Source organism: Mustela nivalis (assembly GCF_964662115.1).
Source record: "Mustela nivalis genome assembly, chromosome: 1".
NCBI classification, from domain to species: Eukaryota; Metazoa; Chordata; class Mammalia; order Carnivora; family Mustelidae; genus Mustela; species Mustela nivalis.
Genome location: NC_139020.1, coordinates 108,071,988 through 108,084,815, shown reverse-complemented (window position 1 = coordinate 108,084,815; position 12,828 = coordinate 108,071,988). Strand labels below are relative to the sequence as shown.

The 12,828-nt window shown below is 42.1% G+C and overlaps 1 protein-coding gene across 34 annotated transcripts in view; it reads right to left on the bottom strand.

Moving 5' to 3' along the window:
- Nucleotides 1-12,828, bottom strand: part of LPP (LIM domain containing preferred translocation partner in lipoma) — a gene marked incomplete at its 3' end in the record, with an annotated part of 643,639 nt that overhangs the window by 232,969 nt on the left and 397,842 nt on the right. For 33 of the 34 annotated variants that reach the window (XM_082694119.1, XM_082694127.1, XM_082694104.1 and 30 more), the window contains one exon: nt 7,124-7,813. In XM_082694119.1, coding sequence (XP_082550245.1) covers nt 7,124-7,813 — 690 coding nt within the window. Of the gene's footprint in view, nt 1-7,102; nt 7,814-12,828 lie in introns of those variants that run through there. The other variant, XM_082694120.1, reaches the window with a different exon arrangement.

The window sequence follows — 12,828 nt, the reverse complement described above, 5'->3', positions numbered from 1 at the left end:
AAAAAATTAAAAAAAAAAGGGAAATAAATATAAACCATAATCAGATGCATCTATAAAGTATGAAAATAGCTAAAATTAAGAAGACTGACAATAGCAAGACTAAGAGTTGCCAAGACTGAGGACCAGCTGGACCTCTCATACAATGCCAGTGAGAATGTAAAATGGTGCATTTAGGAAAAGTCTGTTAGTTTCTTAAGCAGTTAAATGATTAACCATACGTCTCAGAAATGCTCCTGTTGGGTATTTCACAAGAGAAATAAAAACTATGTCCATACAAAAACTGGCAGATGGATGTTCACAGTAGCCTTACTCATAGTTCAAAATGCAATTAAAAGTGTGCCCAAAGGGGCGCCTGGGTGGCTCAGTGGGTTAAGCCTCTGCCTTCGGCTCAGGTCATGATCTTAGGGTCCTGGGATTGAGTCCTGCATTGGGCTCTCTGCTCCTCGGGAAGCCTGCTTCCCCCTCTCTCTCTGCCTGCCTCTCTGCCTGCTTATGATCTCTCTCTCTGTCAAATAAATAAAAATAAAATCTTAAAAAAAAAAATGTGCCCAAAGTAGTTAATGGCTAAGGAAAATGCAGTGTACCCATACAATGGAACACTGCCTAGCAATTAAAATGAATGACTACTGATATGCACAACAACATAAATGGAACTCAAATATATATATATATATATATATATATATATATATATATATATATAGTGAGTAAAAGCAGCTCTGACGCAGGCGTGTATACTATGGTGTGATTCCATTTATACGGAATTCTGGAAAGGAGAAATGTAACCTATGTTGGAACACAGACCAGTTGCCTAGGGCTGAGGGTAAAAGGGACTGAATGCAGCAGGGAATGATGGGGATTTCTGGGGTAGCTGAAATATTCTCAAGATTGTGGTGGGGGTTACACAGGTACATATGTATGTCAAAGGTTCACTGTCACATGCATTTAAAATAGACACATTTTACTGAATGTAAATCAAACCTCCAAAGGTTGATGAAAGAATATGAATCAACAAGTTCCATGGACCTGTGGCAAGTGGGGAAAGAAAAAAGACTGTGTACGTAACAGCATACATGTACACACACACATATTCCAGAAGGAATGTAAAATGTTAGCATGGTGGTGACTGTGAGATATTAGCTAACTCCTTTGGATATTGAGTTGCTGATGTGACAGTGCTTGTGTTCCTGAGGTCACCTAATATGACTTGGTGCAGTAGGTTTGGATTTTGGCATTTTGCTGAATAACCCTGTAAGTTTTAAAGCAGGGTTTTCTCTGTATTTCAGTAGGATGTGGGGAGTTTCTTCAAGCATCTTTATTATACAAGAATGTGTTACATACTGTGTTAGTTACTCTGGAGGAGACAGGGTCATTCAGATACCGTCTTCACCCCCTAAATCATAGAGTCCAGTATATGCTGGGGCAGAGGCTTGCAGAAGATCAGTACACATGACTCTAGTTCAGGAAGAGTGTGGAAACTTCCAAAGGAAAGGATGAAATAATGTACAACTTGATCTTACAAAGAGAAGACATCATAAGAGAGATTAACCCATTAGCTTGGTCTTCCTAAGTCACATTAGATGTCCGGCTCTTTAATTTATTTGGGGGAAGGTCTAAGAAAGCCTTGCAGGAAGGTGTTCCATGAGGAAAGCTACAAAGATGAGAAATAACTAGAAAGAGAAGCACTCAGCTGGAAGTTGGGAGGCTTCAAGGGGGAGATGAGTCTGGAAATCCAGGCTGTGGTTTCAGTTCATTCCATAACTGGCTGGGAATTTTTGAAGGTTTTTTTGAGTTTTTGTTTGTTTTTTGTTTTTTAAAGGCAGTTATTGACAAAGGCAGAACTGTAAGGTAGAAAGATTCATCTGCTCACATACATGGGATGGACGGGTATGGGCAGAGACTAGAGGTGGAGATACCCATTAAGACGCCATTTCCATAACTCAGGTGAAACATTAAACACCAGAACTAGGCCAGTACCAAGGGGATTTAGATAAGAAACCAGATTTTAGACATTGTGAGGTAAAAACAACAGGGGAAGTTGTACACCGGTGATAGGGAAGCAGAAGTCAAGCCCCAGGGTGGATGTCCTGCAGGGATGAACAGGGTTCTTCCCCTCTATTTGTTGATCTCATGGCACCGCACCACAAATGCCTGAGCCCGCTTTCATGTCTGCCAGCAAGTAGGGCCACGGGGGAGCCACGGCCAGGGGTTGGTGCTGCCGACGTGGTGCTTCCCACCATCCAAACACCAAAGCATGACAACATGCTGGGCTAACTAGGGGGAAAACATGATGACAATATTCAGAAGACCCACATCAAAACCGTGGTTCTCCCATGAATCTGATATATGATCTACAGAGAGTAACTCTCAATCCTGAGTTTTTGAACCCTGTGGCCTCTGTGGGGTCAACAACGTACTTTGGAAACTGAAAAACCCTGTACAAAGGGGGGATTACTAATGTTCTCTCAGTGTCTCATCAAGCAACCTCTTCATCTTCACCTCTGTATGTACCCAGGTATTAGCACCTGGCCCAAGGCATCCATCTCTCTGCATCTGCTCATCTCCCACCCTAACCATCTCTTCTTTTTTTGTTCCTCTGATCCTGGAATTGAGAGCTATTTAGTACACGATTTACCATAAAGGAAAGCTTTCTCCAAAGTCCTGCCATTTGCTTGCAGTTCACCCAATACGGATATCCATCTCTTTTCCACAGGGAAAGTTTGTTCCACATTTTGATACTATTTGAATGTGTGAAATACCACCATAACAACCTTCTCTAGGATTTTCTGAATCGTAACAAAATTATAGATCTTAGGACCCTTTAACATGGACCCTAAAAGTCCACTGCCTTCACTCTCTTCTCTATACCATTAAATATGCCCCAGATTCAAAAGCTAAATGCAGAGCAGTGATCTGTCCTAACTCTGGATTAAGAACAAAAACAAAAACTAAACAAAACAAAAAAACAAAACATAAACAAAACAAAACAAAACAAAAACAACTTTGTGTCGGATTTATTGAAAAGTATAGTTTGCTGATCTCCACACTCTCACCATCATGAAGAGATTTTCAAGAAGATGTTAACAGCAAATGATTTTAGAATTTAACAAAATCCCCCACTCCAGTAGGAGCCTACCTCTCCTTCCAAGTTTCCCTGGGATGCATAGCATCAGTACTTCTCACACACTGTGAGGCAAATACCATTTTTCTTTAATCAAATGGAGGCTAAGACAGATTAGGTTCAGGACAAGAAGTGGGTATTAAAGCTGACCTGCCCCTGGGTTGTTGTGCACTCAAGAGCGATGACTGGCCTCCAGGTCCTGGCTCTGGTGCTTTCAGCCTGACTCACCTTATCTGAATATTGGAGAAAAGGCACATGACACCTCATGGGCGTGGGCAGATAATGCACAGGACAAGAGTCTCGTGAACTGAGGGCAGCTAGCCAATAGGAGCTTTTAGAAAAGAGCCAAAAGAAAAGATTCCACTGTGTCTTTAAGAGGATTTCCAGTGGGAAAGGAATATTTCTCTTATGAAAACTTGCTTATAACAATATTTTTCAAGGAACTCAGCTCAGATGGTCCAGGAAACACATTATGGTCTACTGTAGCATGCAAATTCACTGCTCAGCACATTATGGGAACATAAATATAATCACGATCCCCCACACTTTATAGGTTCTCATACTGCCTCCTTCCGTTCTTTATTTTTTTCTTCTTGTCTCTCCTCTCCTTCTCTTTCCCCTCTTCTTTTATATTGCAGGGAAATCAAAGCAGCTCATCTCAAATATAGGAGAGATTTCATTCTTTCACTTAATAACAACCACCACTTTTTCCTTAATGGGTCCAACATCAAATTCCTCCAAACTTCTCAACGTAACAAAAGATCATTGTTTTAAGATAGGAAGGTCCGTTTTCCATCAGTGATTGAAACAACTGGAAATAAATGAAAGCCAGTGAAAAACCCGAATAGTTCTCCCTTGGCAATTATTTAGTCCTTGGAAATTTCCAAGCCCTCTGCAATCATTAATTAATTAGTGAAGATGTTCTACTTTACTGAGGCTGGAAGCGAGACACAAAGAGGTCTTTCCCCAGGCTGAAAGAGGACTGTCAAGAGAGGAACTGGGATTAGAATTAGGAGCTCACTTCTCCAGCCAGTAGTCACATCAGCAAGCCCAGCAGTGGCAATATTGGGACAATAAGGGCCTCTGGGTACAGGTGCAGTTGAATACAGCAGTGCTCTGCCCTAAGAGCAACTGTGGAAAGCCCACCCCTTCAGCCACCAGTGCCCCCACAACACACACAGGAAATGTCTGCAGCTTCCTTGGCCTCTTTCCCCTACCCCAAACAAAACACAGACAGATGGCGAAATACCAACCTCTAAGCACTCCCCTCTATAATGGCAGCAAAAATACAAGATAGAATTTTCATTTTTAAAATGCACAATACGGGGTGCTTGGGTGGCTCAGTGGGTTAAGCCGCTGCCTTCGGCTCGGGTCATGATCTCAGGGTCCTGGGATCGAGTCCCACATAGGGCTCTCTGCTCAGCAGGGAGCCTGCTTCCCTCTCTCTCTCTCTGCCTGCCTCTCTGTCTACTGTGATCTCTCTCTGTCAAATAAATAAATAAAATCTTAAAAAAAAATTAAAAAAAAGAATAAAATGCACAATACAATGTTAAAATGCATGGCATGGTTATAAATTAAATATTTCCAAAAAATTTAAAGGACAAGAAATCCCCAGATATCCAGAATCTATAATAACGTAGTAGATCATCCTGAATCATGACCTTGTGCCACTAAGAAAGAAAATGAAGTTCTGTGCTTTCTGGTGAGTGGTTCATCAAAGCTGATTTCTGTACCCTGACTGGATTAGCAGGGGCAGACCAAATGTTAATCATGTGGCTGCACCTGACATTGTAGATCCAGCTCTTGCAATGGGTGCTGATTTTTTTTCTCCCTACAATGCTGGATTGGTTCAAAAGGTGGACGAGGAACTCCTGGCTCAGTCCTTCTCACCAGATGATTCCTTCCACCTAGACATACTTTTGCTCTGGCTTATGTCTGTTTTCCCAGGTGGGATGTTGGCGTAACATAACCTAAGGCCTATCTCTCACAGGAACGTCGAGTTGCTCTAGACAGGGCAAAACGGCATGTCTATATGAGTTTAAATGTTGATGGCAATTTTCCCAACCTAAACTCTTAATCGTCCATAGGATCATTTGTTTCGGTTATACCAAGGTGAGGTAAAGTTGAATAAAACCCTTTTTTTCTGACCTGGTTGTTTTCAGGTCCTCCTGGAAAAACTCTTCCTTGAAAACTGTAATGTTAATAAAGAGGAAGCCTATCCAGCTTGGCCATTCTGGATAAACTTTACTTACAAAACAAAACAAGGGCCACCTGGGTGGCTCAGTGGGTTAAGCCTCTGCCTTCGGCTCAGGTCATGGTCTCAGGGTTCTGGGATCGAGTGCCGCACTAGGCTCTCTGCTCAGCAGGGAGCCTGCTTCTCCCTCTCCCTCTCTGTCTGCCTCTCTGCCTACTTGTGATCTCTCTGTCAAATAAATAAAATCTTGTAAAAAATAAAACAAAACAAACCAGAAAACAAAAAAAACCCTGATTTTGAAAAGAAGGGCTTTCCAAGAGTAATGTTTCAAAAACATGTATCATTGTAACTTGGAATCTTCATGCTGGAGAATGACGATGGCTGGTCCACTTTCATGTAATGAGAATTCACAAGGTTAACAGGTGCCTCCAGTTACTCACAGGCCCTACTGGGAAGGGTTCCTTTCAGCTAAAGAACCTGAAATTCTTTTGGGACATAATAGAGCAGATGCTTTCATGTGAGAATCGTGAATCTCACATGAAAAAAAAAGTAAAATACCTTATTTGGAGAGCAAGGTCCTAACAAATTTGTGTTATAATGTTGAAAATGGGATTAGGTATGTCTGGAAATTGACAATCTCAAATGAGTAAAGGGTTACACACTGGCACATATCCGTACTTCCATAATCCACCTCAACAATTACCATTTAACTTTCGGTTAATCAAGGACTCTGCAGTTTCTGATTTCTCAAAGCTCTAGCTAAAAGGGAGGGCTCAGTTCCAACCCAGTTAATTGGAAACTAGCTTGGTTTCTCCATCACATCCCTTTCAAGTAATTCTCCTTGGCTCCTCTTGTCAGGGTGAAAGGAAACATCATCATGTTGGTTCTAGCACTCATGGACAACCCAAGTTGTAGGTGAGTAGGTATGTGTGGTATTATATCTTAGCTTTTCATAGGAAGTAACTGAACACGTTGACTTAAAAGACATGCATACTTGCAATTAAGTCAAACCACTGTCACAAAGAATTTTTAAAATTTTCCTAATATAGTTAAAGCCTGGAGAGGAAGATTCTTCCTAGAGGATCGGTGATGGGGATCAACAAGAGACCAAAAAACGAGTGCCATCATACTGTAGCCCCTTCCCAAAGGAAACCAGATGAGGTGGCTGCAATATCTTGAATCCCCTTGACCTCACCCACCTCCTGGGCCCAGGGCCACTTGTTCTGTCCCAGCAGCCCTGGGCTCACTCTGCTTAAGGCAGAACCCCAAGCACCACCTTGGCTGGGGTTCTGACTGACTTTACCTGAACCCAATCTGACAGCACCATATCTCGTGTGCCCTATACACCACTTCCCTACAATCCTGGGAACGTCCCGTCCCCACTAAAGTATGAGATACTACAGAATCTACTCCCTACTCAGAGCCCAAGTAAATGGAACATCTAAGTGGGAGAAAGTGATCCCCAGAGGAAAGCTTTGACAAACAGGAGACAATAGCTAGAAGATAAACTATTTTCCCCCTCTCTCCCTGGTCAGACTATCCTGATCTGTTCATACAGAGTCTTCTGGAAGATGATCCTCAAGACTGAACAGCTGGTTGTACTTGATACTAATCAGTAGCCATACTGGTAACATACCCCACATAGGATCCCTGCCCCTTTCCTGTTTCACTCAAACTTCTCTGGGACTCTACTTCCTAATGACATAAAAGGAGCACATAACGCTTTTGCGTTAGGCTCTGTTTTCTGGGGAGAGGAGACCATGATATATTCTCCTGCAATCCCATCACTATGTGAGCGAGCTCCCTACCTTTTGTTGCAGCGGTGGTGCACACGGTGCTGAAACGGGATCCGTGATGTAGGTCTTCTTGGGACCAGAAACTGGATACATCCCAGGGGGGTTCTGGTTTCCTGTTCCAGAAGGAGTATACCCTTGCTCCCGCTTCCAGGTGTTTGGGTGACCTTGCTGACCATAAGCTGGATCGGTGTCATTTTTGCCCCCATAGCCAGGCCCCGCTGGGCAATAGGCTTCATAATAACGTCCTTGGTTAGGGGCATACCCATACCCGGGCTCAGGCTGAAGTCCTGGTGGTGGAATATAGGCATAATCCATGCCCCCTCGTGTTGAAGGAGGTGGGCACTGCCCAGAGATAGAAACTGGGGGAGTGTTATAGCCCTGGGGTCCTGGGCCTTGGCTGTAAAATTGTCCTGATGAAGGAGCAGCCATATAAAGAGAGCTGGGCTGGGCTGATTTCACCTGCACATTGAAGGTAGGCCTGGAAGGGGTCGATGCCGTCGTATAGGAAGCAGGGACCGGTGGAGGCTGGGGTTTTAGTGTCCCAATTGGTGCCACGGAGATGGGTCCAGCCTGGGGTGCAGGCTGTGGTTTCAATGTAGACTTTTTAGTTGCTGTTAGAGGCGGTTGGTTTGGTATAACCATTCTTTTGTGTCCTGTGACAGGGGTGGAGACTGGAGGAGAGGCTGTCGAGCTAGTAGAGCCCTAGAGTAGGAAAGAGAAAAGGATAAAAATAAAAAGGACAAAGATTACCATCAATGAAAAATAATAACACAGAAATGAACACATATTAGCAACTGCTATTATTATCTTGTATTAACTCTGTAAAATACAAATAAGGCATGGTTCCTGCCTTCTGAAAATTCACAAACACACACAAAAATCAGGTGCATTTTTTTGGTACTAGCAATGAACAACCCCCCCCAAAATTAAGGAAATGATTCTGTTTATGATTACATCAGAATGGAAAAAAAAAAACAAAAAACAAAACAAAACAAAAAACCTTAGAATAAAGCTAACCAACAAGGGCAAAAGACTTACAGTGAAAAAGTAAAAATACTGCAGAAATAAAGACATAAATAAATATGAAGACATCCTGTGTTCATGGACTGGAAAACTCAATATAATATAGGTTAATAATACCCAGAGTATTCTACATATTTAAGGCAATCCCTAGCAAAATTCCACTGGCAATTTTATAAAAATAGAGAAAATTCAGCCTAAAATTCATATGGACTCTGAAGAGACTCTGAATACCCAAAACAATATTGAAAAAGAACAAAATGTAGATCTCATGCTGTGTAATTTCAAAACTTATTACAGAGCCACCAAAATCCAAACAATATGACAGTGGCATCAAGACAGATGCACAGACCCAAAGAATAGGACAGAGAGTCCAGAAGTAATATCTTGCATGCACAAATAATTTCTGATGAGGGTGCCAAGATCATTTGTTAGGAAAGGATAACCTTTTCAACAAACAGTGCAGAAAACTGGATGTGCAGAAAACTGGAAAAGGGTGACCTTGGACCCTTACCCTACACTATACACAAAAAGTAACCCAAATTTTTAGCTCTAAGTGTTGGAGCTAAAACTACAAACACACACACACACACACACACACACAAGAAAACACAGGGGGAAAAACAAAACTTCATGACATTGGCTTTGGCAATTTTTCATTTTAATTTAACCGAAAACACTAGCAATAACAACAAAAATAAACGAAACAATGTGATTTCAATTAAATTACCCAAAGACTTAGTCACCATTCATCTAAAAGGAGGTACCAGGGAAAGAGAACGGATGACCGGGCCGAGGGAAACAGACACTAAAGTGAAGAGAGGTATTGAGAGAAACACCCCAGCCCAACCAAGATGCTAAATTTTAGAACAAAGTTTCCTGTCAAAGAGTGATTGACCAAAGATAATTCAAACGCTGACTCCTCCTCCTTGTCTATCTGTCCGATTTCTCTTGCAGTCATTCATTCAATTCAGAAACACTTACTGAAGATCCTAGGACTGTTTAAGGACACAAAGATGAAAAGCTCTCACTGCCAAAACATGAGATGTCTTGGTTGGGCTGGGGATAAGGCCAGGGCCGGGGAAAGCCTGGAGATTTAAACTTCCACCCTCGGGCATTACACTATGAGGGATCCGAAAATGTGCCCATGACAGAATGTTTTCATGTTACTCTGAGTTACAAAGATTAGATTTGCTGCTCTAACAAAGGAATGACCACACGCTGATTCTGTTGTTTATTAATTTCCGAGCAAATTAATGTATGCATAGAAAGAGAGAATGCAAGGCCTTCTATTACTCTAGCGTCATTCATCCACACCAAGACACTAAAGATATGTAGCTCGTGGGAAAGACGCTGCTAACTGCTTCTTCATGTCTACTTCCTTTCTTCATTACTCAAAGAATTTCAATTCTATTCAAGGAACAATGTGCCCAACTTAAAATACTTCCCTCGACTATGTAGTAGATAGGAGTTGCCTTGGGACACAGTTCTGACCAAAAAGATATACGCTAAGCATTTCTGGGAAAACAAACACTCTCCTGATTAAGCATTATCCGTACTTTGCCCATTTCCTCTTTCCTGCCTGATATGTGGATGTGGGATCATAGATGGGGTAGCTATCTTGTCCCCTCCATAATATGCAAGTCTTTTGATTCAGACATATAGCTTTCTGGTTATCTACGTTGATCAGGGCTATTTGTTTAACATATAGTGATTCTCACCTGGAGAAGAAAAATCACCTACTGACCAGGGAAGTTTGGGATGAGGGGGGATAACTCGATTGTCATGGTGACTAGGGGACACTATTACCACTGCATGGGCAGACAGCAATTGTCATCATTGTCAAACCCAAGATGGCAACAGTGCTCCTGATGAAAAACACGGATCGATTCTTGGGCCTCATTTCTTCTGTCCACCTACCTGTGAAGTTCCCAGATGTGAGCCTAGGAGGTCACTGGTCCTCTCCAGCATCTCTCTACAACACTCACCACCTCTTGGTTCAAAATCACTGCTCTCCCTCTTGGTCCCCGTGAGCCTCGACAACATGACAGCTCAGACCCTGCTAGCTTCAGATTATGGTTCTGTTCCTTCAGGCTTCTCTCTACTCAAATGGGCCTCTCTACTCAAATTGGCTTACTACCATTTGTGTTGGGATCCCGACTGTTACGGCTCTGATCCACATTTTAGTTGTCTCAAATTCTATTTGTCTACCTTCCTGGGGAATTTGTAATTCTAGGTGTAGTTCTCTGAGTTACAAGAGGCTGTTGAATACAGCCATCTTTTATCCCCTCCCCCTTTTAATACTAGCCTTTCAGGGGACAAACTTGCCAATTACTTTTGTAATTTAAGCAACCTGAGTAATATTGTCTTGGCAGAGTAGCTTTTCCCTTCTGCATGAAGATGGCTCCAGTAGTACCCAAGAGAGAGAGATTCAATTTCCTTTTCAGCAATGTATTAAAATACATATCCTGAAGAAATTCCTAAATAAGTATGCAGTTAAGATCCTGACATTTTGTAGTAGAAACCACAGTAGAGTCAATTTGAACCAAAAAAAGGTCATTTTTTTTTCCTAGTCAACCATGTCAGTCTTAAAAAATGTCAGCATCGATGGAAATGAATATAAGAAGGAATAAAGCTTTTCTTTTCTTTGATGACTCAAGATCAGCAGAAACCCAGAGTTCCTATTTTGAACACTTTACAAACCCAACTATAAATGGAGACAGTGACTGAGCAACTGGGCTAATGACAGGCACACTCTCTGCTGCAGCTGTAACGAAGTCTGCCCCCAGAGCAGATCCTTCAAAAGTCACCGATTTGAAAATGAAAGCCAATGACATGGATAAAGCAAAAAGACTTAATGACGACCTAACTCTTTAGAAGAAAGTTTGTTCCAACATAATTCTCTTTTTCTTTTTTAAGATTTTATTTCTTTATTTGTCAGAGAGAGAGCACAAGCAGGCAGAGACAGAGAGAGAAGCAGGCTCCCTGCTGGACAAGGAGCCCAACATGGGACTTGATCCCAGGGCCCCAGGATCATGACCTGAGCCGAAGGCAGCAAACTTAACCTACTGAGGCACCCAGGTGTCCCCAGTTCTCTTTCTCTTCTTCTTTCTTGATGAACCCAGACCCAGACCCTGACCCAGAAACACACACACACACACACACACACACACACACACACACACATACACACACACTTTAAACATCCCCTAAGTCTTTGAAGGAAGGCATCAGGGCACAAATTCAATAGCCATCACTTTCTTCTAGGAAATATCTCGCCAGTACAGCTCTCCTCGAGGGATGAGAAGGTTTCTCACAACTTTATTATGAATTCTGCTGTGTATGTGCCGGCATGTTTCTGAGTATTTCCTATATCATAACTACGTTAGTGAAAATAGCACATTTAGCTATATTTTTCCCCCTGTGATTTTACATTCTTTACCTCATTGGAGGTGGAAGGGGTAAGGAACAAGAATCATTTTAAAGCATATTTATTTATGTTCTTCATAGTTAAAGAAAGCTATGGCAACATTTTCCTGGCCCACATATTCAATTAAATACATAGTGAATCTTTTCTACTCGCTGAATTAGTTGGCACTTCCGAGTATTTATTTTTGGCATATCGTTTCTTTTTTGTTTTTGCAGAGATTCTTAAAGTTTTATCATGATTTAACATTTTTATTTTGAAAATCAAGCACATTTTAAAATTATGAATATATATACACACACATACACACACACACACACACACACACACACATCCCCTGAGACTTGAGACTCTGTAACAGTCTATTTATGGGGTTATTTTTCCATTAATTATTCTCTAAGGATCTTGGACATGTAAAGTTCTGTGAGGTTGATGGGAGAAGGGCAATATCCTCAGATGAGGGTTGCATGTCTCCCTGTCCCCTGGGAGTTTCTAGTCAGGTGGAAGGGCTAATACATAATCAGTAGCTTTTGAATGGATATTCCTATTACCAGGGAAGAACCGGCTGCGACCATAAAGACAACAAAAGACTAGGGGTGCTGACAGCAACTCTCATGCTCACCCTGTGGGCCAGGTCCTCGACTTCCTTTACAGCCAAGTCAGGATAACAAGTTAGAGTTCCTCAGTCTCTCTCTTGCCTTTGCCCACCCACTCCCTGGACGTGCCTGTGCACACACAGCGCGCGCACACAAGCACGCACGCCCCTACTCTACTCTACTACTATGTCTTCTATGGAAGTCCGCATATTTCTTAGAACCTTGCACTTGACTCCAGTTTCATTTTCCTTCCCCTACTATTTGTCTTCATCCCCACTCCCCTGAGCTATTTATTGCTATCAGTGAACTCCACTTCTTTCTTTCTTCCCTTTCTCAATAACACCAGGGTCATCTAACATGACTGAGCGTGATCCCCATCTGCAAATGACTGCCTTGTGTTGAATTCTTTTTATGACATTGCACTCTTTGTTTTGTTTTATTTTTTAAATAGGCTTTGCAAAGACTTTCCAGTCTAGCCCCTGCCTCCCTGTCCAGCCACCTCCTTTTTTCCACCACCACTCACATCACACACTCCAGCAATTTTAGGCGTATGCAGAGACTGGAATAGATCAGACAGTTATGTCTGTACTCATATCTGTCAGCCAGGACCTCCTTCCACAGTCTCTGATCCGTTCCATCCAACTCTCTACCACGTTGCTCCCCTGCTGCTCAAA